Genomic DNA, 25,462 nt, shown 5'->3' on the forward strand with positions numbered 1-25,462 from the left:
CTCCCTTTCCTTTTTCTCCCCCTGTACTTGATTTTAAATGGAACAGAATTTTATAGTAGCAGCTGTGCAAACAATATGTGCGAGTTACAAGCCTGTGAATTTTAGTTTATGAGAATTTGATAATTTAGTCAGCAACTGTTTTTTAAAGAAAAGCACCCTAATAACAGGACCATTTCAATCAGTACAATGCCTAATTGTAAAGAAACCTAATTTAATAAGCTGAGTTGTGCCTAAGATTGAGTTATGTTTTTCTTCATTACGTGAGGAATTCACCAGGGTGAGTTTGAGTTAAGCCTGTCTTTTATACATACTATGTATCATAATGCCATTTTTATTGTTGGAGGTTAGCTGAGTGGTTTTGCCTTGCAAATTTTTTTAAGTTTATTTTGAGGGAGACTGTGCAAGTGGGAGAGGAGCAGAGAGAAAGGGGGGACAGAGGATCCAAAGCAGGCTATGTGCTGACAGCAGAGAGCCTGATGGCAGAGCTCAAGTTCATGAACCGTGAGATCGTGACCTGAACTGAAGTCAGATGCTTAACATACGGAGCCACTCAGGTGCCCTGCCTTGAAAATATTACAGTACCATGCAAATGTTGGTTAGTTACAATTCTACTTATTAAGTAATCTCTTCTTGGATAGTATGAGCTCCATAGCAAGCATATGACATATTTCCTTCCCTGGGTTTAATTCCTTCTTACTGAGAAGTTCCTCTTCTTTTGAAATTATTCAACCTTCAAATTTGTTTCTATGAAAAACAGAATCATTATACTAAAACTCCATATTTAAGCCCTTTCCATTTTCATTATGTGCTTTTTAGGTTTCCTAGAAGCAATGCCAAATATATAAACTATTCCGTGTTTCTGGGCAGACCTAAACCCAAAGAGTTAAAGGTTGCCACTTGCATATTTGCCCAAGGAACCAGTCAATCAGGTTTCTGCAAGACCTCCACTGGAATAAATTGGAGGTTTCCAAACCTGACTACACATTTTGATGATATTCCAGTTGGTTCTACTTCCCTCCTAGATCCATGTGACAGGAAAACCTTATTTGTGTTTATAACCCCCCATGATGTCTAAGACTGTAGATCTTGACAACTAGATGATATTTTGTTTGCTAAGTATGCATACAAATCTTTATTTTCCTTTTTGACTGTACCAGATAACATTAAGTAGTGAGTGGGATTATGCAAACTTGGATAGAGAGCCCATGGCTCAACAGTTAATCTGCATTAGAACAACTGGTCTTGAATGTGTGTGTGCGTGTGTATATGTATACTCACATGTATGTAACTTTGTAAAGATCTTTACTATTGTCAGCTGTTCTTTTTATCTTGACGGCTTATATTTCTTAATTCTTTCATTGTCATTTTAGTAAGGTATTAGGAAAAAAGTAGATAAGCTTATCTTTAAAAGGTCTCCACTGACTTATACTTGATTTTATTTAGTTTTTTTTTTTTAATGTTTATTTTTGGGAGAGAGAGAGGAGCAGAGTGTGAGCAGGAGAGGAGCAGAGAGAGACGGAGACTCAAAATCTCAAGCAGGCTCCAGGCTCTGAGCTGTCAGCACAGAGCCCGATGAGGGGCTCCAACTCACCAACTGGGAGATCATGACCTGAGCCGAAGTCAGACACTTCACTGACTGAGCCACCCAGGAGACCTTTTTTATATTTTTTAAAATGTTTGTTTATTTTTGAGAAAGAGAGAGACACAGAACATGAGAGGAGAGGGGCAATGAGAGGGGGAGACACAGAATCTGAAGCAGGCTCCAGGCTCTGAGCTCTCAGCACAGAGCCTAACACGGGGCTCAAACTCATGAACTGCGAGATCATGACCTGAGCCAAAGTTGGACACTTAACTGAATGAGTCACCCAGGAGCCCCATCTTATACTTGATTTTAAAGCCAACATAGTTTCCTTAGAACAAATTTATTGAGATGCAATTTACACACCATAAAATTGCCCCTGTTAAAGTATACAGTGAATACATAGAACAAACTGAGGGTTGATGGGCAGTGGTTGGGGAGGGGCAGGGAAAATGGGTGATGGGCATTGAGGAGGGCACTTGTTGGGATGAGCACTGTGTGTTGTATATAAGTAATGAATTATGCAAATCTACTCCTGAAGCCAAGGCTACACTGCATACACTGTATGTTAGCTAACCTGACAATAAATTATAATAAATAATAAATAAATGAAGTATACAGTGGCTTTTAGTATATTCAGAATACAACAATCACTACTATCTAGTTTTGAAACATTTTTATCACTCCAAAAAAAAAAAAAAAGAAACTCTAAACCCATTAGTGGGCACTCTCCTCCCTTCCTCTCCACCTCTCCCACTTCTCTCAGCCCTAGGCATGTGCTAATCTTTCTAGCTACATAAATTTGCCTAGATTTATGGGCATTTCATGTAAATGGAGTCAGTATGTGGTCTTCTGTGACAGGTTTTTTTCACTTAGTGTATATTTCAGGTTTCATCCATGTTGGAACATCAGTACTTTATTCCTTTTTATGGCTGGTTAGTATTGTGTTGTATGATTATATCACATTTATCCATTGATGGATATTTGGGTTATTTACACCTTTTGGCTGAATAATACTGTTATCAACATTTATGTACAAGTTTTTGTAGGGACATGTGTTTTCATTTCTCTTGGTATCTACCAAGGAGTGAAAGTTCTGGGTCACAGGGTGACATTGTTTAACATTTTAAGGAATGGTTTTCCAAAATACTTGTACTATTTTACATTCTCATCATCAGTAAATGAAGGTTTGATTTTTCATCATCTTTGCCAACACCTATTATTATCTCTTTTTAATTTTAGTTATCCTTGTAGTCGAGGCAGTAGAATTGTAATCGCAGATGAATTATAAACTTGAAGAGGACAAACAGAAGACCGGTTGCTTAAGGGCCAACAAGATAATGTCTGTTGGAGATTTTTAGAATGAATTGTGAGTTGATGAAATCTCCAGTAAATTCTGCATTTTTCACTAATGTTTTTATGTGAAGAGCATCTTATTTGAGCTGGAAGAGAAAAAGAATAGCCAGTAAATTAATATATATATAAATGTATATTATATACATTATGTGATATATATAATATATATATTATTTGTATTAGGAAATCAACTCATGTAAAAAATGTAATGAAGTTAAAAGAATATCAATTTGAAGGGATGACAAATGATTGGCCTGCTAGTCGCCTCTAGCTCAGCCCTAACTTTGTCAAGCTGTATTTTGAATACCAGTATTTTGCTAAACCTGTGGAAATTATCAACCTTTACACTGATTCCATAAATAATTTGAGGACTTAAGGGAGAAGGAAGCAACATCCAAAATAGACTTAAAAACTGGGTTTGTTGGTGTACCTCCTATGACACCAAATAAGTCCAGTTACAGCTGAGCATTGGATCACTAGGGTTTTAGAGGGTGGGAACTGGTGGTAAAATGATTTCCACTGAAATTACACACTTACTGTACTTTGCCTCTTTAATATACAACTAGATTTATGGAAAGAGCCAAGCTTTGTTAGCTGGGATATTGCCAGTATTGTTAAAAATTCACATATTATATTGTAGGAGGCTCCCTTTCCTAAGTGCTGTGATTGCTTTTTTTACTCTCCTGTGTACTGACATTCCCACATAAACAGGTTCTTTAGCTGTTAAATGCTTGTGTCTAACATCTAGCCTAGATGTGAACTCTCAGTTTTGACTTTAGATGGACTGTTTCGTGTGTTTCTTATCTTTGTATCTATGTCAGCTTGTCCCCATTAACAAGCACTCAGCACTCAGTAAGTGCCCACGGAATAGACTTGCTGATATACTATTTAGGCATCATTAGGAATATTTTGTCATGGGACTGAAAAATAAAGTATCATCAAATTCTTTTTTTTATCCTACAGGCCTTTGCCTTTCCATGCAGGTTCATTCTGGGAGCCAGGAGTATCAGTGTAGATATTGGCTAATTTGTAGTAAACACACCTGTGAGTCTTGTAGACTCTAATCAGAATAAGATTTGTAGTTTCATTAATATCTAAGAATAGACTGCACTTGATTAAATTTTATTAGTCACTTTATCATCACACCCTTTGAGAAATTTGTGTGAGGCCTTGAGAACTTTGTCATTGGCAAGGATTCTAAGAGAGCTGTAAAAATAGAACCTTTACTTTTACATAGATATCTACCAATTCTGTAACCAGAAAATATAATTATGTTGTTTAGATAAGCTTCTCATAACACTAAAGAAGTGATTTCATTCCTGGGGTATGAAATGCAAGGGTAAAACCCAGTGTATTCCAGTGTAGCTGGCGTTTTATGATTCTTTTTCCTATTGTTTACAAATGCATATTTAGAAAGAAATATAACTTATGTTTTGTTCTCACGTATTCTACAAAGAATTTTGTGCCTAGAAATTCGTGCAGGCTTTTATTAAAATGCTCCTCCCATACACCTCAGGATCTAAGAAGCTATAACGTATCATAAATGAATTAAGACTACCCCCCCCCCCCCAATACTCAGCAATTTTGCTTGTTCATTTGCTGATTCAGGAAACTTTTGTTAAACATTTACATGTATGAGACAGTGTGGTAGTTGCTCTGTAACAATGATAACAACTATATCTAAGTTTGTTAGTGCATACTGATCAGATCATATGCTCTGAGGTCCTACTGCCATACCTGATTTATAGCTTGGCTACTTGGTACTGTGTGAACATGGACAAGTTAATCTCTGTTTCAGTCTCGTTCTAACTGGAGATATACTAGGCTCCTATTCCTGCTGTGACAGATTTCTGCAAATTGAGTGGCTTAAAACCACACAAATTACCTCACTGTTGTGTGGGTAAGAAGTCTGTGGGCCCAGCTGGTGTCTCTGCTCCAGGTTCACAAGGCCAAACCCAGATGTCAATCAGCCTCGGTTCTTATCTGAAGGTTCCAGGGGAAAAGCTGCTTCCAGGCTCATTTGGAACCTTGGCACTTTTCCATTTCATGCAGTCGTAAGGCCAAGATCCCTGTTTTCTTGCTGGTTTCTTCTTGGCTTCCACATGCTCAGGCTTGTGACCTTTCCTCATCTTCAAAATCAGCAACAGCTTATTATTGTTCTAACAGATTAGCAAGTTTTCATGAATCCTTTGTGAGGCTTAATGAGGAAATAAAAAGCTACTTCGATAAATCTGGCGCCATGAGGCTAAATATTTTGGTTCTTTTAATGGCTGACCTTCTCGTGGCTCTGAGATATATCGTGGTAGAGATTAGCAGTTTGCTCTTTTTATTGTTGTTGTTGTTTTTTCTCCTTGAGCCTAAGGCTGTAAGTAGAGTATAACTTCATGGTCATTGAAAAGTCAAAGCACGTGACAAACACCAGGATGAATGTCCAGATTAGAGTTAAGTGCCATCCCGTGGTATAGGTTCAGCATTACTGATTATGATCATAATCTTTTTTTAATGAGAACAAATACTGGCCACGTGGTTCAATGTTTGCTACTTAATCTGGAACAAAAGTTTTTATGGTACAGTCTTTAAGTGCTGAGTAGTTTCCTCCGTATACTATATATACTGTGCTCATTGTGCAGTTGTTTTTTAGCTTGAGAAATGGTTCAAATTTAGCCAACAGCAAATGCAAACTTTCAGGAAAACTTGTATAACTGGAAGTGACTCTTTAATACAGAAAGTTCTTGTCCTATGAAAAGATTAATATCAAGGAAAATGATGACTATTTCAATTATTAACCACTATTCCATCTGCAAAGTTTTCTTAAACCTTTTGCCTCGTGAATCATAACATACTCTAATTCTTATTCCAGTTTAATTCTAGAGATAACTACAAGTTTAAACAGTTAAAATATTTCAGTACAACTGCAGAGGTGCATTTCACTTCTTCTTGTGTGGAATTTCATTGCTGAGTGTCCTTACCCTTTGACCATCAAATGACACTTTTGTTATCATTTGGATCCTCTGTGATCCCCTTCCTACTCAACACTTCAATCCAGCTGGTTGTATAAATGGACTAAATTATTCCACATTTCTTCAAAATTTGGAATATATGTCTTTTTATTTCTATACCAGTTTGTCTTACTCTCTATGTATCTTAAAAGCATCATTCTATTTAAACTATTTCTTTATCACTTTTTATATGCAAGGCATTGAGGGAATTTAAAAGATGTTTACACCTCAGCCTCCAACTCTGAATGAGCTTACATCTGCTGGTTTGCGAATTTTTTACATTAACCGACAATAAACATCAAATACTTTCTCAATGAGGCCTTGCTGACAAAGCATGTATATAATTGTAATTACCACCATCACCCCGGGGCCAGGACTCTGAATTCCCTCTATCCCTATTACTGTAGTTCCTGTTCAGTGTCACACCTACTAGAACATAAGTTCCCTGAGGGCAGGGGTTTCTGCTGTGTTTGCTGATGTATCCTAAACGCTTAGAATTGTGCCAGACACAGAATAGCCATCCAGTAAATATTTGTTGAATGATTGAATGTGTATTCCATTCATGTATTTTTCACATAGAAAACAAAGAACTTGCATATATAAAACAAACAAGATACAAACTATATCCAGAATTGGCCATGTCTTGCCATCCCACTGCTATCAACCTGCTCCAGGCCAACCAGCCTCTCTCAGGGACTGTGGAGTCTCCCAGCTCAGCTGCCCGCTTTCCATTGCCTCTACTGACCCCCACCCCCCACAGTCCAGACTCAGCACAGCAACCAGGGTGGTCCTCTTAAATGCAGCCTCCTCACAGCTCAAAACTCTCACTCAGGGTTGCGGGGGAGCATGGTTTATAATAAGACTGTAATGATCTTCCCTGGCTCTTTCTCCCTCCCCCCCCCAGCCCCCACCGCACTGTCTCCTGATTTCATTTCCTGCCACCCTCCCAAACTTGGCCTTTGCCGTTGCCATTACTACTGTTTAACATACAATTCTCTGTTTCCTTCAGCTCTCTGCTCAGTCACCATATCAGAGTGGCCTTCCCTGATCATGCAGAATGAAATAACATTCCCTCCCTGTGTCACTCCACTTTATTCTCCCTTATTCTGCTTTATATTTCTTCAGAGCACTGATGTTACCACTCACATATATACAGTTAGACTGTCTGTCTCTCCCATTAGAATATAACTTTCATAAAAGCATGAAGTTTGTTTTCTGTACTGTATGCCTAGCATTAGAGAATGCCAGATGCACAAAGCATGTGCTAAGTATCACAAATAATATATGAATAAATGTGCATGAAAATGGAAACATTGCTCACTTTTTTTTATGTGAGACCTTGAGGAAGCCATTGTAATTACCAATATTAATGCAAGAGTATGAATGACAAGGCAATGTTTATTATATTTACGTATCAGCACATCAAAGAATAATGCAAGCAATAGTAATTACTATGAACTTTTTCTCTCAGGCATCAAAAGGCACATTTGCACCAATACTGCCAACTGCCCAGTGACGCTATGCTGGGCATACTTCTACAAGGCTCCCCTAAAGGTGTTGAACAATTATTCTCACGTATAAGAAATCTTGTCTGTAAGATTACTTCAGGCTGGCTATAGCAGTGATACTTACCACGTTTCTAGAAACAGTGCTAATTACAGAGTCCTAGTATGTTAGCACGTGCTTAGTAGGAAAAGAGGTGACAAATGTTACGCTAATAAATTAAGATCTTTACGGCAGTGTCAGTATGTCTGAACAGAGGAAGTAAATTATGAGTATTCAGGGTTCAAATTCAGTGTGTTGCCATTCAAGCCTGTGAAGGAGAGGACACTCACATACTCGCCCAGTGAGTGAATCACTGAGTCATAGGAAACAAATGCTTTGGGGTAGGAAACACGTACAAGATACTTTCTCCTCAACTGCTTTTTCTCTTTCAGAACAGATTTAGTGATTCTTCCATTCATGCCATAAAGGAATTAGGTTGTGTGTGTTTGTCTCCCTTCCCGTTACTTGTCAGTTTTACTTCTGGGAAAATTATCTATTGTATTTCAAAACTTGGAAGTAAATGATGGAAGTGCTCCTTCTCTTTGAAAGATGTTATTGTCATAAACTCATAACTGTTTTCAATATTTGTTTTATTTAATCTGGTGTCTTCACACATCATCTAACTTAGGATCTGAAGTTTCATCTCAGAGCCAGAAGGCTAATGGCCCATTATCAAGGCTGTTAGAATGTTGTTGCTTGTATTCCTAAATACTGGAATTAAACCACAATTTTAGGCAGACAGTACACACCCATGCAAACATCCAGATTCACTCTGGATTAGTCACTGTAAGAAAATAAAAAGGGCAAAATCGAATTCATTTTCTTGTAGTTCATATTTATTTTTATAACACAAAGGGCTGAGAAATGTGTAGTTTTCAATTAGTTTTTAATCACTCCAAACTTAATTATTTCCATTTCTTACCTAGTCAAGATCATAATACAGTGGAAAACAATGCCATCATAAGCAACATACCACATGGTTTTATGGATTATCAAAGTATTTAAATATGATTTCTTTCTTTTTTTAAAGTAAATAAAATTTTCTATTATCAAGAAAACTATTTATACATTGTATACATTATTGGATCACATCATTTGTGGTCAGTGAGAAATCATTATTCCAGTCATAAAGGGAATGTTCTCCAAAGCGATTTTAACAAAGATTGAAGTCTGTACATTTTTGGCATTGCTATTTTTTGGCAGCATCCCGTATTCTAACATTCATAAAGGTGAAATGGGCTCATTATATTAAAAGACATGTCATTAAAACCTCAGTTCTCATAAAACCAAATTAGTGACGGTGAAGTAAAAGAAGTTGCTCTGTTTAACAAGTAGTTACATAGCACTTACTGTGTGTCAGCCTCTCTGTTTTAAGTACTTTGCAACTGTTAACTAGAATTTAAATAAAAACTTGAAAAATATTAAGTACTTTCCAACTTTAAACTCATCCAGTCCTCATCACAACCCAATGAGGTAGTTAATATTCCCATTTATAAATGAGTTTAGTATATTTATAAATAAGTCTAGTATCGAGTCTAAGTTCACACAGGTAGCAAGTGCCAGAAGGAGGATTCTAATCCAGGAAGTGACTCCTGACCTTCCTAATTCTAGCACTGCAGCCACTCAGCAGCACTTTCTGTGACTTTCTGCGTGTTCTCTAGGTTTTCACTCCTTCAGTGGCATCATGTTATGCATGCATTTTGTAACACTGACTAATCCTCTTCCACTGCAACACGTTTGCCTCACTTTGCTGTTTCTTAACACTTGACTGGCTAAAAGTAGCTGACCTATCTAAGTTAAGGAATCCAGTGTATGTTAGTTATAACTGGGTTAAGTTTTCATTGTCTTAGGCATGTGCCTAAAAGGATGGATTATGATTATTCCCCTAAAGTATTTGCTATAAAAGATTTATATTTGCCTCTGAAAGAAAATAGTATACAAAGTTTTTTAAGATAACTTTTCTGTATTTAATATTGACAAATTACATAAATCTTTGAGAATTGAGGGAAACTTTTCATATATGTGTCTGAATTTTGGCTCACTGTAAGATATTTTTGGCTTTATATAGGTTAGTAGGCTTTGTATAAAAAGCACCTATCAAATTCTAAACTCTGTGACATGGGAGAGAGAAAAAGCTATGTAGAAATTGATAGTTTCCTTCAGTTTTCTCTGGGGCGCCTGATGGCCCAGTCAGTTGAGCTTCTGTCTCTTGATTTTGGCTCAGGTCATAAATTCCAGGATCGTGGGATAGAGCCCTGTGTCAGGTTCCATGCTGAGTATGGAGCCTGTTTGAGATTCTCTCTCTCCCTCTTCCTCTGCCCCTTCACCATGCTTGCTTTCTCACTCTCTCAAAAATTAATTAAATACGTACGTACATACATACATACATACAGTACATGCCTAAATAGGATTATAGATCATTAAAAAAAAAAATAGCTTCCTTCAGTTTTCTCTATCTAGATTCCTGATCACTAGTTTAGTTTTGTTCATGGTGACCTAGAAATGTCTCCTCTATTAAATCTTATTCAACCAAGAGATTCTTGTTTTTAACAAACTTGAAGACCTTAATCAAATGGATAAAAAGTCAGTCTTAACTTTGGGTAAGGAACACACAGAAGTGAAATATGAACCCATTTAATGCACTAAGTAAAGCTCATGATTTTCAGAGTGTCTTGAATAAGTTAGTAAATCTTTAACATCAAGGAAAGTTAAATACTCAACAATCAAAGAAAAAGCAAAACTGCCCCCCCCCCACCTTTTGATGGCCTTAATATTTAAGTCTTCAGGAATTTTTTCCTGAATAAAATGTTAGACTTTATTATGCCTCTGTGCTTTTGTTGTTGTTACTATGAAATATGCCTGAGAGCATTTTTTTTTATTCTTTTTCTTTCCAGATGACAGAAATGATGCTCAGGACAGTAGCTTAAGAGCATTAATAAAAGAGCTGCCAGACGTCCACTACTGCCTCCTCAAGTACCTATGCCAGTTCTTGACAGAAGTGGCTAAGCACCATGTGCAGAATCGCATGAATGTTCACAATCTCGCCACTGTATTTGGGCCAAATTGCTTTCAGTAAGTTAATGGAGCTTTGCTGTTAATATTATCACATACTACTTTTTCCCTTTGTTACTGCCTGAAATTATTTGGGATGTAGAGTCATATTTCAGACTGAAAAGTCAACCAGTTTATGTTGGGGAAGTTCTATCTTGCTAGTGGGCATTTTAGCCTTGTTTTTCATCCCAATTTTGAAGAAGGCAAATATGCCTTTCATGAAACCATAACTTGTAATATTTCAAACAACTGCCTTTAAAATTCTGGAAATACATTTTACTTTTGCTAAAAAAGGGCATTTAAAAATTCTAATCTGAAACATTGATTAGCAGAAAGGGAAGGAGTATAATATAGTGCATAATTTTTTAATGTGGTAGTTAAAATCATTGCTAATAAATGAAAAAATTCAAGCTCAATATGTCAGTGACAGAAAAATGTAACCTCAACTACATTTGTTTTCTAAGAATAAACTAGACTAGAAATAAAGTAGTCTCCTTGGTGGCTGCTATAGCACTGGCCATAAAAATTTTTGTAAAACTTCATGTTTTCTTTTCCCTGTTATTCCTTAAAGGTATTTCATTGTTGATGTGTAAAATATGATGTTGCAATCCAGGGACTTTGCTTTTAACTCTCTTATTAATTAATCTATTAATCCCCACTGATATCAAACACATTTCTTCTAGTAATAAGAACAAAGAATGCTCCCGCTTTTAAAGCCGTCAGAAATTCTCAGCAATTTTTTTAATAGTGTATTTGTTTATATACTCAGCTAAGCTCATTCAGCAGCCCAGAACTAGGAATAGTACAATCCTCAGAATGACTGTCCAAATATAAACTCTGGCTTAGATCATAGTGACTCCAGGGTTCCGGGACATTCACAGCCTACTCTGGTGAGATGTTCTACCTTAATAACTATCCCCATTGTAACCTTAGAGATTTAAGTTTTAAATAATAGCATTTCATAGGATATGTTAGGGTTTTATGAATAAATATCTCACACATAGCCTCTACTAATTTCTTACTCAAGAGCTTTGTATTAGGCTGTATTTATTTTTACTCCTATCTTCAAAATAAACCTTTGTTTAGTGACCTACATGTAAGAAATAGAGATAACTAGAAAAGTGTTCAATAATTTTGAAACCCTAAATTCTAGAAGAGGTGAAAATGATTTTGTAAGTAGAGTGATCATTTTATAACTCACAGATCCATACCTCATTGCTGACTTACTGGATTGGGCTTGATCTGGAATTTCTGGTAACTTGCTTCAGTTAGTCAATCAAAAATATCAAGTAATGAGTTTTTATAGGCTCTACTGATTAGTATAGATTTTATCCTTTTTGATGGTAAAATACACTAACAATTTACCATTTTACTATTTTTAATTGTATAGTTCAACAGCATTAAGTATATGTACTTTGTTGTGATCTACTTGGCATGTGCCTGTCTATACTTACAGTTCTGGAAGTCACTACTAGGTCCTTTTCACACTGAAATAGAGTATAATTCCTACAACAGATAACTGTTTATTGAATTTCTTACCAAGTACTGTACTGTCTCCTATATCTGATTGATTCTAAAGAGGCAGAAGTGGCTTATGTTGTCTTTGAAGTTCCTCTTTCCAAGTTAAGGAAAAGTAGACATTTCACCTTTTGACCACACTTAGTCCATTCATGTTACAAAGATGATCAGTGGAATGCTGAGATTCAAGGATAATTCTTACCAAGACCCACTAAAAGACAAAGGAAATGCTTTTCTTAATACCTAAGGTGAATACCTTGTCTAGTCGATAGATGAGGAAGATTTTTTTTTTTTAATTTTTTTTTTCAACGTTTATTTATTTTTGGGACAGAGAGAGACAGAGCATGAACGGGGGAGGGGCAGAGAGAGAGGGAGACACAGAATCGGAAACAGGCTCCAGGCTCCGAGCCATCAGCCCAGAGCCCGACGCGGGGCTCGAACTCACGGACGGTGAGATCATGACCTGGCTGAAGTCGGACGCCCAACCGACTGCGCTACCCAGGTGCCCCGGAAGATTTTTTTTTTTAATAAAGAAACATCTTCATGAAATAATGTTAACTGTTGAAAGAACATAAAATTTTAGATATAAAAAGATAACTGGCTATGAAATATATAATTATAAAATGGAAGAAAATGCACTAACAGCAGATGAATGTTTGGTGCTCTGTATTCTGGATTTCTGGGTGACTCTTAAATTATAGGTTTTCAATATGTAATCCTAGTTACAGGTTTATTAAATTTAGATGATCATGTAATATTATCATTATAAATACTCAAACAACATAGAAAGTATATAGGATACAAATAAAGTCTCTATCATAAGTCTCCGCCATTAGTACCTCCCATGCCAACCTCTCCTTCCTAGAGATAAAAATCCATAGCCAGTAGGATATATCCTTCCATCCTTATGTCTGAACACAGCCATAAAACTTTAATTTTTAAATATAGGTCTTATAATGATACATATATTATGAAGCTTGATTGCTCTTACTAGTATCACTGGAACTTTTTTACTAGTATCACTGGAACTTTTTTAATAGTATCACTGGAACTTTTAATATCACTCTACTTACATACGTTATTCTTTAACTATTGAATACTAGGAATTTCCCCTAGCCTGATTAATTTTCCCTCTACTGATAAGCACTTAAACGTCAATTCTTTTACATGAAAATAGTGTTGCAGTGAATATATTAAGTGTTTTAATTCCTTATGTACATCTGCAACTATTTCTATAGAAAAGGTAACCTAGAAGTGGAACTGCTTGGCTGAGTATACACATTTTAAAGTTAATGTGTGGTGCCCTTAATGAAGCTGTAACAATTTATGATTCTACCATTGGTGTTTAAGAATACTTGTTTCCCTGTAACCTTGCTATGCTGACCGTTAACACATAATTCAGTACTTGTTGATCTAATGGGAAAAAAGAATATCCTAATTATTTGTGAAGTTGAGTATATTTTAGATTTAGGTGGTAGGTGGCATTAGTATTTGTGTTTCACTGTAGTTTGTGTCTGTCTTGTGCTTTTAATTTTTTTAGTTGTGGCTCTTGTTGCTTTGTAGGAGTCCCTTAGGTTTTCTAAAAACTAATCCTTGTTTAGAAAAAAAAATTACAAAAATTCTTTTTGATTGTTTGCCTTTTAGCTTTATGGCGATTTATATATTAAATTAAAAAATTTTTTAATTAACTTTTCAACTCTTCCTCTTTTTGTTGACATTTATATCTTGCTTAATAAATCTGAATACTGTTTCTTGCTTAATATTACATTAATAACAAAGGTATTATATTACATATTTTTCTTTTGTTATATTTATAGCTTTTTTATGATTACCTTTTCACTTTTATCTAGAATTTCTTTTTTATATGGCATGTATCATGTATAGATCCAGTGTGATTTTTCTTCAAATAGATAGTTGTTGCCAAATTATACACTGAGTAGCATATCTCTTTCCTAATTTACAGTGCCAACTCTATCACATATTAACTTCCCACATGAGTGGGAATACATGAGTACTGTATACATGTTTGTTTCTCATTTTTGTATGGCTCCTTCTTGTCCTCTATTTTTCTATTATATTTGCTCTTTCAGAGGAATTTTGGAATCTCCCTGGTAAGTGGTATCTCATTGTTTAGATTTGCATTTCCCTGATGTTGAATATCTTTTAATGTGCTTATTCGCTATTTTTATTTATTTGGAGGAATGTCTGTTCAGATGTTCTACACATATTTTAATCAGATTGTCTTTATTATTAAGAGTCTTACATGTATTAAGAGTCTTATATGTATTTTGGATATAAACCCCTTAGTAAATACAGGATATGCAAATATTTTCTCTCCTTCTGTGAGTTACTTTTCATTTCCTTTTAAAAAATTTTTAATTCCAGTATAGTTAACATACAGTGTTATATTAGTTTCAAGTGTACAATATAGTGACTCAGTAATTCTGTATGTTACTCAGTGCTCATCAAGAAAAGTGTATTTTTAATCCTCCTCACTTATTTCACCCATTCCCCCACCTACTTCCCCGCTGGTAACCATCTGTCCTCTACGATTAAGAGTCTGTTTGTTTGTCTGTCTTTTTTTCCTTTGTTCTTTTACTTTCTCAAATTCCACATATGAGTGAAATAATATGTTATTTGTATATATATGTATGTGTATTTTTATGGCTGAATAATATTCCGTCATTCATCTATCAGTGGACGCAGGCTTCTTCCTTATTTTGGCTATTGTAAATAATGCTGCAATAAACGTAGGGGTGCATATATCCCTTTGAATTAGTATTTCATATTCTTCAGGTAAATACCCAGTAGTGCAATTACTGGATCATAGGGTAGTTCTATTTTTAATTTTTTGAGGAACTTCCATACTGTACCAGTTTGCATTCCCACCAACGGTGCACAAGTGTTCCTTTTTCTTCACGTCCTCAGGAAAAACCTGAGGTTTTTCCCTGATGATGAGTGATGTTGAACATCATGTCTTCTTTGGAGAAATGTCTGTTCATGTCTTCTCCCCATTTTTTAATTGGGTTATTTGGTTTTGGGGTGTTGAGTTGTTTGTATCAGTTCTCTCTATATTTTACATACTAACCCTTTATCAGATATGTCATTTGCAAACATCTCCTATGCTGTAGGTTTCCTTTTAGTTTCATTCGTTGTCTTCTTTGCTATGCAGAAGATTTTTATTTTGATGTAGTCCCAATGGTTTATTTTTGCTTTTGTTTCCCTTGCTTTAGGAGACCTATCTAGAAAGATGTTCCGAGGATCAATGTCAGAGAAATTGTTGCCTGTGCTTTTTTCTAGAATTTTTGTTTTCAGGTCTCGTGTTTTGGTTCTTAATGCATTTTAAGTTTATTTGTGTATATCTTTAAGAAAGTGGTCTAGTTTCATTCCTTTGCATGTAGCTGTCCAGTTTTCCTAACACCATTTGTTGAAGAAACTGTCTTCTTGCCGTTGGATATTCTTTACAGCTTTGTCGAAGATTAATTGACCATATAAATGTGGGTTTACTTCTGGGCTTTCTATTTTGGTTCCACTGATCTGTGTATCTATTTTTGTGCCAGTATCATACTGTTTTGATTACTACGGCTTCGTGGTATAACTCAAACTCTCGAATTGTGACTTTGTTATTCTTTTTCAAGATTTCTTTGGCTATCTGGTGTCTTTTGTGGTTCCATACAAGTTTCAGGATTGTTGGTTTTACTTCTGTGAAAAATGCTGTTGGTATTTCAATTGGGATTGCATTGAATCTGTTGATTGCTTTGGGTAGTATCGACAGTTAACAATATTTGTTCTTCCAATCCATGAGCATGGAATGTCTTTCCATTTGTGTCATCTTCACTTTCTTTTCATCAGTGTTTTACAGTTTTCAGAGCATACAGTTTTACAGGTCTTTCACTTCATTAAGTTTATTCCTAGATATTTTATTATTTTTGGTTCAATTATAAATAGGATTTTTTTCTCAGTTTCTCTTTCTGCTATTTCATTATTAGTGTATAGAAATGGAACATATTTTTGTACATTGATTCTTGTATCCTATGACCTTACTGAATTCATTTATCAGTTCTAGCAGTTTTTTGGCAGAGTCTTTAGAGTTTCCTCTATATAGTGTCATGTCATCTGCAAATAGTGAAAGTTTAACTTCTTGCTTACCAACTTGGATGCCTTTTATTTCTTTTTCTTGTTTGATTGTTCTGTCTGGGAATTCCAGTATTTGAATACAAATGATGAGAGTGGACATCCTTGTCTTATTCCTGACCTTAGGAGAAAGGCTCTCAGTTTTTCCCCATTGACTATGTTGTTAGCTGTGGGTTTTTCATATACAACCTTTATTACGTGGAGGTATGTTCCCTCCAAACATACTTTGTTGAGGTTTTTTTCCTGAGTGGTTGTTGTACTTTATCCAGTGCTTTTTCTGTATCTATTGAAATGATCCTATGGTTTTTATCCTTTCTCTTATTGCTGTGATGTGTCTCATTGGTTGATTTGTGAATACTGAACCACCTTTGCATCCTGGAAATAAATCCCACTTGATCATGGTGAATGATTTTTTTTTCAATGTATTGTTTGATTTGGTTTGCTAAAGTGTGGAGGATTTTTGCATCTATATTCATGAGAGATACTGGCCTCTAGTTTTCTTTTTTTTCTTTTTTTTTTTTTTTTTTGCAGTGTCTTTATTTGGTTTTGACACCAGTCTAATGCTGGCCTCATAGAATGAATTTGGATGTTTTCCTTCCTCTTTCATTCCTCGGAATAGTTTGGGAAAAATAAGTATTAACTCTTTTTTAAATATTTGGTAAAATTTGCCTGTGAAGCCATGTGGTCCTGGACTTTTGCTTGTTGGGAGTTTTTTGATTACTGATTCAATTTCATTGCCAGTAATCCATTTATTCACATTTTCTATGTTTCCTGATTCAGTTTTGGGAGGTTATTCTAGGAATTTATCCATTTCTTCTAGTTGTCCAATTTGTTGGCATATAATTCTTCATAGTATTCTCTTAAAATCCTTTGCAATTCTGTGGTATCTGTTGTTTCTACTCTTTCATTTGTGATTTTATTTTTTTGAGTCCTTTTTTTTTTTTTTGTCTTTTGATGAGTCTGGCTAACGGTTTATCAATTTTGTTTTTTTCAAAGAATCAGCTCCTGTTTCATTGATCCCTTCTATTGTTTTTTTGTTTGTTTTTTTCAATGTTTATTTGTTTTCAGAGAGAGAGAGGAGACAGAGCATGAGTGGGGGAGGGACAGAAGGAGAGGGGAGACAGATTCTGAAGCAGGCTCCAGGGTCTGAGCTGTTAGCACAGAGCCTGACACAGGGCTCAAACTCATGGACTGCTAGATCATGACCAGAGCCAAAATTGGACATTGAACCAACTGGAGCCACCCAAACGCCCCTAGTTGGTTGGTCTTTAGTTTCTATTTCATGTGTTTCTGCTATAATCTTTATTATTCCCTTCCCTCTCCTGATTTGGGGTTTTGTTTATTGTTTTTATTCTGGCTTCTTTAGATGTAAGGTTAGGTTGTTTGAGATTTTTCTTGCTTCCGGAAGTAGACCTGTACTGCTATAAACTTCCTTCTTAGAACAACTGTTGCTATATCCCAGCAATTTTGGACTGTTTTCATTTTCATTTATCTCCATATGTTTTTTATTTCTTTTTTGATTTCTTGGTTTCATTGCTTAATAGTGTGTTATACCTCCATGTATTGGTGCTCTTTCCAGATTTTTTCTTGTGGTGATTTCTAATTTCATAGCATTGTGGTCAGAAAAGATTCATAGTATGTCTTCGATCTTTTTCAATTTGTTCAGACTTGTTTTGTGGCCTAATATGTGATCTATTCTGGAAAATGTTCCATCTGCACTTGAAAAGAATGTGTATTCTGGTGTTTTAGAAGGGATTTTTTTTTTTTTTTTTTTTTTAAGGAGGGAATGTTTTGAATATATGTTACATTCATCTGGTCCAGTGTGTCATTCAAAGCCAGTGCTTCCTGTTGATTTTCTATTTGGACATTCTGTCCATTGACATTAGTGGGGTGTTAAAGTCCCCTGTTCTTATTGTATCACTATCAATTAATCCCTTTATGTTTGTTATTAAGTGCTTTATATGTTATTAAGTGCTCCCATGTTTAGTGCATAAATATTTGCAGTAGTTATGTCTTCTACTTGGATTGTTCCCTTTATGGTTATAAAGTGTTCTTCCTCATTTCTTGTTACAGTCCTTGTTTTAAAGTCCATTTTGTCTGATGTAAGTATTGCTACTCTGGCTTTATTTTGACATCCTTTGGCATGATATATGTTTCTCCATCCCCTTACTTTCAATGTGAATTTTTTTTTTTAGTTCTGAAATTAGTTCCTTGTAGGCATGTAGCATGTATACATGTCTTTTTTTTTTTTTATTCATTTCATCACCCTATGTCTTTTGATTGGAGCATTTAGTCCATTTACATTCAAAGTAATTACTGGTAGTATGTATTTATTGACATTTTGTTAGGTGTTTTATGGTTGATTGTGTGGTTTTTCTCTGTTCCTGTCTTTGCTCTCTTGACTCAAGATTATTTACCTTTTAATGATATACTTTGATTCCTTTCTCTTTATTCCTTGCCTGTCCATTACTGGTTTTTGATTAGCAGTTACCATTGGTCTGTCTATAACATCTTCTGCATATGGCAGAAGTTGATGGTCATTTAAGTTTGAACCTGTTCTTTGCTCCTGTCCCCCTCCCACCATGTTTTAGATATACAGTGCTACATTACCTCCTTTTATTTTGTGAGTCCCTTGACTGATTTTTATATATATAATTATTTTTACTGCTTTTGTGCTTTGTACTTTTTTTTTTTTTTTTTACTGTTACTTATGTTCTTTCTTATCCACCCAAAGCCTCCCCTTTAACGTTTCTTATAGGGCTGGTTTAGTGGTGATGAATGTCTTAAAGTTATGTCTGAGAAACTCTTTGTCTTTCCTTTTATTCTGAATGATAACCTTGCTAGATAGAGTATTTTTGCCTGCAGGTTTTTTCCTTTCAGCACTTTGAATATATCATGCCATCCCTTCTGACCTGCAAAATTTCTGTTCAGAAGTCAACTGATAGCCTTATGGAGTTTCCCTGGTATGTAGCTGCTTTTTCTCTTGCCACTTTTAAAATTCTCTCTTTATCATTACTTTTTTCCATTTTAATTACTATGTTTTTTGGTATGGACCTCCTTGGGTTGTTTTTGTTGAGGGATGTCTGTGCCTCCTAGATCTGGATGTGTTTCCTTCCTCAGATTCAAGAAGTTTTTAACTATTATTTCTTCAAATAAATTTTTTGCATCATGTTCTTTCTCTTCTTCTGGAACCCCTGTAATGCAAATGTTATTACACTTTATGATCCTTAGTTCCTAAGTCTATTCTCATTTTAAATAATTTTTTTTTCCTCTCACCTGTGCAGCTTACTTACTTTCCATTCCTCTGTCCTCCAGGTCATTGATACATTCTTCCGCTTCCTCTAACCTACTATTTATTCTATCTGGTATATTTTTCATTTCAGTTATTGTGTTCTTCATCTCTGATCGACTCTTTTTTATATCTTTGTTAAGGGTCTCACTGATGTCCTCCAGTCTTTTCTCAAGTCCAGTGAGTATCTTTATGAGCATTACTTTGAATTCTGTATCAGGCATGTTACTCCATTTTATATCCAATTTGTTTGGCTGTCTTGCTGTGATTTTGTCCTGTTCTTTCATTTGGAACATATTTCTCTGTCTCCTCATTTTGTCTCACTCTCTGGGTCTGTTTCTGTGTGTTAGGAAAGTCAGCTACATCTCCTGATCTTGAAAGTAGTAGACTTAAGATGAGGTCCTGTAGTACCCTGCAGTACAGTATCCCCCCCCATTCATCAGAATCTGGCACTTGAGGGCAGTCCCCTGTGTGTGTTGATTGTGCCCTGCTGTTGTGGCTCAGCTCCTTTTTCTGTCAGTCCAGTCACCTGCAGTGGCTCTCTTTGCCTGTTGTGGGCAGTGTTTGGTTCCTGTGTTATTGGTGGGCCAGTCTATGGCCGCAATGGGCTTGAGTTGAATCAGACCAGTCATTTGTCAGAGATGCAGTAACACCAAACTGGAGGGCACTTTCCCTGTGTTTTCCCCTGGGAAGCATTCATTGGTGGGCAGGGCTGCAGTCAGACCAGATGTCTGCCTTCAGCCCATTGCCGGGGCAGTAGTCACTTGGTGTGGTGCTGGCCCCTGTCAGGGCTGCTTGCACACTGCCTGGCTTGTGGCACCACTTTGGATGCACCCAGGCCAAAAGCATATTGGAGGGGGCAGATCCACAACTTAAGTGGGGGCAAGTCTCGCAGTGTTAGCAAAATTTGCAGCTGGTCCTCTTCAAGAGGAGACCTGCAACTGCTGAAACCAAGGCCAGCCAGGTTAGCCCAGGCAGATCAACAGAGTAAGGGTGGTGGGAGGCGGCATGGTGTTAGCAAGGTTTGTACTGGTGTTCTGGAGGAGGGACCTGCTGTGCAAGGACTGAGAGAAGCTTGGCTGGAGGGGGCAGGAGGTATGGTGTTAGCAAGACAAGTAGCTAGTATAGGCATCATGCTGATTTCTGCAGGTGGCTGTGTGTTTGTGCTGGGGATAGGGGAGGGAAATGGCACCTACCAACTCCTTTGTTCCAGGAGGAGTCTCCCAATGAGACTGTCTCTTCAGGACTTGCTCTGTAAACAACTTCCTTCCCATATGTCCCAGGCGGTTTTCAAACTACTGCTTCTATGCTGTGTCTCTGCGGGGTATTTTTTGTGCTATCTCCTCAAGTTTTCTCTTGCCTTCCTGTCCCTCCCAGAGTGGAGCCTGATGATTTTTAAAATTCCAGGTTTTAAGTCCCACTGGCTGTAAGAATTCATGACATTTAGCCCCATGTGTGCTCCCTGATGTGAGGATCTGTTTCTCTCCCCTCTTCATGTTTGTGGTGTCCCTCCCTCCAATGGACAGTCCCATAAGTCCATTTAGATGTGGACCCTGTCTCTGCCTTTCCTACCCTCTTTAATATGGCCTCTTCTCTACATTTAGTTGTGGAGTTTGTTCTGCCAGTCTTCAGGTCATTTTCTAGGTTATTTACACTGATGTGAGTGTTACCTAGTTGTGACTGTGGTATGAGATGAGGTGATGGTCCTCCTTCTCCGTCATCCTCCCAGCAGTCCCTCCCATTTCATTTTCCTGATTGTGTGCTTTGTGCCATGTAAAGAAGGAGTCCGGTTTCATTCCTTTCATGTGGATGTGCAGTTATCCTGGTACCAGTTGTTGGAAAGACTGTTTTTCCCCTTTGAATTACCTTGGCACTCTTGTTGAAAATTAATTGACCATAATTGCTAGAGTTTATTTCTAGACTCAGTTGTATTCCATCGATCCCTATACATCTATCCTTAGGCCAGTACTACTTGATTCCTGGTCTTGATTACTTGATTACTGTAGCTTTTTAGTAAGTTTTAAAATTGGGAAATGTCAATCTTCCAGCTGTGTTGTTCTCTTCAAGGTTGTCTTAGCTATTCTTGGTCCCTTGCTTTTCCATATGAGTATGGGGTCATCTCATAAATTTCTGCAAAAAAGCCAGGGGGTATTTTGATAAGAATTTTTTTGAATCTGTGGATCAAATTAGGGAGTACTGCCATCTTAACAATATTAAATTCTCCAATCCATGAATATGGGATATCTTTCCATTTACTTGTGTTGTCTTTATTTCAACAATGTCTTATCATTTTCAGAGTACAAATTTTACACTTCCTTTGTTGAATCTTAATAAGTATTTTTTAAGTTATTCTAAATATAATTAATATTATTTTTAGTTTGTTCATTGGTAGTGCTAACATAGCTTTAATTTGCATTTATTTTATTATGAATGAAGTTAGACATCTTTATGGGATATCTGTTTAAGGGTTGTTTGCCTTTCTCATGGTGTGTTTGTGCCTATCTTTTGCCCATTTTCCTATTAGGTCTTCAGGGGTTTTTTTTGCTTGTTTGTTTAATACTTATTTATTTTTAGACTTTGTTTCCTCTAATAAACACATTTAAAACTAATGCTCCCTCAGTATCATTTTGGAACATTACATTGAATATTACTGTATCACTTTTTGTTATGAGTTGAATTGTCCAAGATACAAACCCTGAGACAGAGGATTCAAATAGTAGTTGTATAGGGTAATGCTCTTTGGAGCTGCACCTGTAAACCATAGACAGATGTAGGATTAGGCAGAAGAAGTTGAATATTTCATGCAGTTATAACAAAGTCCTCCAGCAGTCTCAAATGTACTTAGGAGCTTGGATGGCCTTTCAGAGATCTCTCAAATTGAGTCAAGGGCATTGGTACATTTAACCTTTTCCATCAGTCACTGGAGATGAGATGTGCCTAGGGAGGTGGTATAATCTTGGGAGAGGGCTCAGCTATGAACCATAAGTAGACATTACTCTCAGCAGCTAGGGTAATGAATGAAACATGAAGAAGGAATCTGAATATCACTCCACAGAATCCACTATATATTTATAATGTTATAATAATTTTTCATAGTATACTATGGCACAGCATATTTTTCTATGAAAAATTTATCAAACATTGGACTGTAAACTTTGTATGTTATATATGACTTTTCTAAGGAAATTTCTAATATCCTATTTTCTAGAACTAGTAAAAATCCTCCAAAGAATATTATTCTTAGAGATTAGCAGGAATTGCTTTCCCTAAGTTTTGATAGTTATTAAAATGGATACTAGATTTTCCATGGTTTGTATAGTATGACCTAATAAAAGAAAGTTATTCTAGTCTTCTGGCATTTGGTAGGTTCGATATTCTGCATTATTTATTTTTCTGTTACATTTTCTGTACAATGGGACTTACAGGATTTATTTTGAGACTTAAGACCATAAGAGGAAATCTTTGTACGTGGTACACAATTAGTAGAGTAGTGTTGGAAAACATGTGCATTTAACTGAACACATTTAAAATTACTTTAAGGGAAAGATCAGGTTTTATAGATTCTGTACATCATACTAGTTAGTGACTGGGCTCCTTAGAAACAAGAGATCGGAGACATGACTTTTTTCTTACCTCAGCTATCTTAGTTTTCACTTTATTTTTACATTTGGTACAAGCTTCTTAGAATATTGAGATACTTTTTAATATTCAAAGAAAATTTTTCTTGTCCAATAAAACTTGTAAATATACAGACCAATTTCTTCAACTTTTGTGTTCATATCAGACACAAATCTTCTGATGTGCTCAGACTGCCTTGGCATTACCCACCTCCCAGACCAGTCTGCCACCAGTGTTTCATTTTTCACCTGCCTTGGGAATGCTGGATCCTTCTCCTTGGCCACAGTCGTATGGCTGGGTCAACCAGCTTCCCCCACCGCTTTTGGACCCTGAATTCCTGATGGGCTGCCAGAGGGGCTGGATAAGGCAACATGAAAGTCTAGAACAGTTAAATCCTTCTGAGTGAACCTTGGCAATGGAAAATAGAAGTCAGGAGGGAACTAGGTAGATCCCCTTTTTCTTCCTCCCATGGAATACTTTATCCCAGGCTTCTTCTTGCAGCCAATCTGTTTGAATTCCAGACTGCCAAACAAAGCATCTGCCAAGCCAACTGATGTGTGGTTTGGGATTTCTTTGTGAAATAGCTATTTACACTTGACTTTGTTGCACTACTTACCTTCTTTCCTTACCCATGCTACCCTGTACCCCATCCCAAAATAATGTACCAGCATCCTCATCCTTGGCTTAGTCTCAGTTTTTTTGAGAATCTGCTCTAAGACACTGTGTACCTACAGAGAGCAGACTGTTCCAATACAGAAGGAAAGCTGGTTTTCTCAAGATAGGATGAGAGATGTTGTACTTTAAGTATATTAAAGGATAATGTTAGCCATGCAGGATCTTTTCACATGCTGACTTTGGAAACTAAATTCCTCATAAACACCTACTCCACTGTAAATGTTCTACTTCCCCAATATTATTATATGACTCCTTGGAATTTAAAGTTTCCTTTGACCAAAAAAAGTGTTCAAAGCTGAGAATAATGTTGGAAAAAACTAAATATTTGTGTTTACTGTTATTTCAACAATTTAAAAATGTATTTGTTAAAAAAACATTAACAAGACACCGAACTGCCTTAATGACCTTTAGCTGAGATTTATTTTAGTTACTATTCTTGATCCTTTGCATTAAATCTACTGTGCACACTTAGTTTCAATCATTTAATAACGTCAATTACATCAAAATTTAATCTCTAGTAAGTAAATAAGCTAACACCTACTGATAATTCAGCCATTTTGATCAAATTCTGCTTCATTTTCTTTGCTTTCTATGTCTTTTGTCTATAGATCTGTAAATTAATCCTCCCCCTTGAAATAAGTGTATCAATATAATCAGTAAGGCACTCGGTAATATTATAGCTATTTCTTTTTCTTTTTTTAAGTTTATTCATTTTGAGAGAGAAAGACAGTGTGAGTGGGGGAGGGGCAGTGAGAGAGAGGGAGAATGAGAATCCCAAGCAGGCTCCATGCTGCCAGTGCAGAGCCCAACATTGGGCTTGGACTCACGAAACCATGAGATCATGACCATAACTGAAACCAAGAGTCCGATACTTAACTGAGCCATCCAGGTGCTCCCATTCTAGCTATTTCTGATGTTTAAAGAGATGGGCGACTGGGTGGCTCAGTCAGTCGAGCATCAGACTCTTGATTTTGGCTCAGGTCATGATCTCACAGTTCATGGGTTGGAGCCCCTCATCCGGCTTTGCTGTGACAGTATGGAGCCTGCTTGGGATTCTCTCTCTTGCTCTCTCTCTGCCCCTCCTTTGCTCCCTTACTCTGTCTCTCTCAAAATAAAACATAAAAAGAGAAAGGAATTTTAGATTTTGAATAAACCCTTCCATGTGTGCACTAATCCAAGATAGTACATTTTTGCTTAGTGGCAGTATAAAAACCATTTTAAAGTTGTTTGGGGCTCCTTCAAATCTTGCAGAAAAAAGACACAATAAGTTAATGGTACCAAATCACTAACTTGTAACTCGTGGTTCATGATATTTATGTTTGTGTGTGTGTAATAAAGTATTTGAGCAACATCAGTAAATATTAGATGAGATCAGCTAAATTTGTAGACAAACAGGATGTGTAACCAGATAAGCCTACAATGTTGCCATCATGTTATCTGCTAATAGCTAGTAAGCAGCTTTGTTTGGTTTTCAACCCAAATGTTACTTTTGGAAAATTGGAAATTTGGATTGAAAAATGTAGATAGTTGAGATTTTAAAAAATTAAACCCAGGGGCACCTGGGTGGCGCAGTCGGTTAAGCGTCCGACTTCAGCCAGGTCACGATCTCACGGTCCGTGAGTTCGAGCCCCGCGTCGGGCTCTGGGCTGATGGCTCAGAGCCTGGAGCCTGTTTCCGATTCTGTCTCCCTCTCTCTCT

General features: G+C 36.5%; 1 protein-coding gene across 7 annotated transcripts in view; it reads left to right on the forward strand.

Annotated features, from left to right (window-relative positions):
* The window catches only part of FAM13A (family with sequence similarity 13 member A), a 417,828-nt gene that overhangs the window by 128,882 nt on the left and 263,484 nt on the right, over nucleotides 1–25,462 (forward strand). For 6 of the 7 annotated variants that reach the window (XM_047855783.1, XM_047855780.1, XM_047855782.1 and 3 more), the window contains one exon: nucleotides 10,374–10,551. In XM_047855783.1, coding sequence (XP_047711739.1) covers nucleotides 10,374–10,551 — 178 coding nt within the window. Of the gene's footprint in view, nucleotides 1–2,888; nucleotides 2,949–10,373; nucleotides 10,552–25,462 lie in introns of those variants that run through there. The other variant, XM_047855786.1, reaches the window with a different exon arrangement.

This window comes from Prionailurus viverrinus, chromosome B1 (genome assembly GCF_022837055.1).
Source record: "Prionailurus viverrinus isolate Anna chromosome B1, UM_Priviv_1.0, whole genome shotgun sequence".
Lineage (NCBI taxonomy): Eukaryota > Metazoa > Chordata > Mammalia > Carnivora > Felidae > Prionailurus > Prionailurus viverrinus.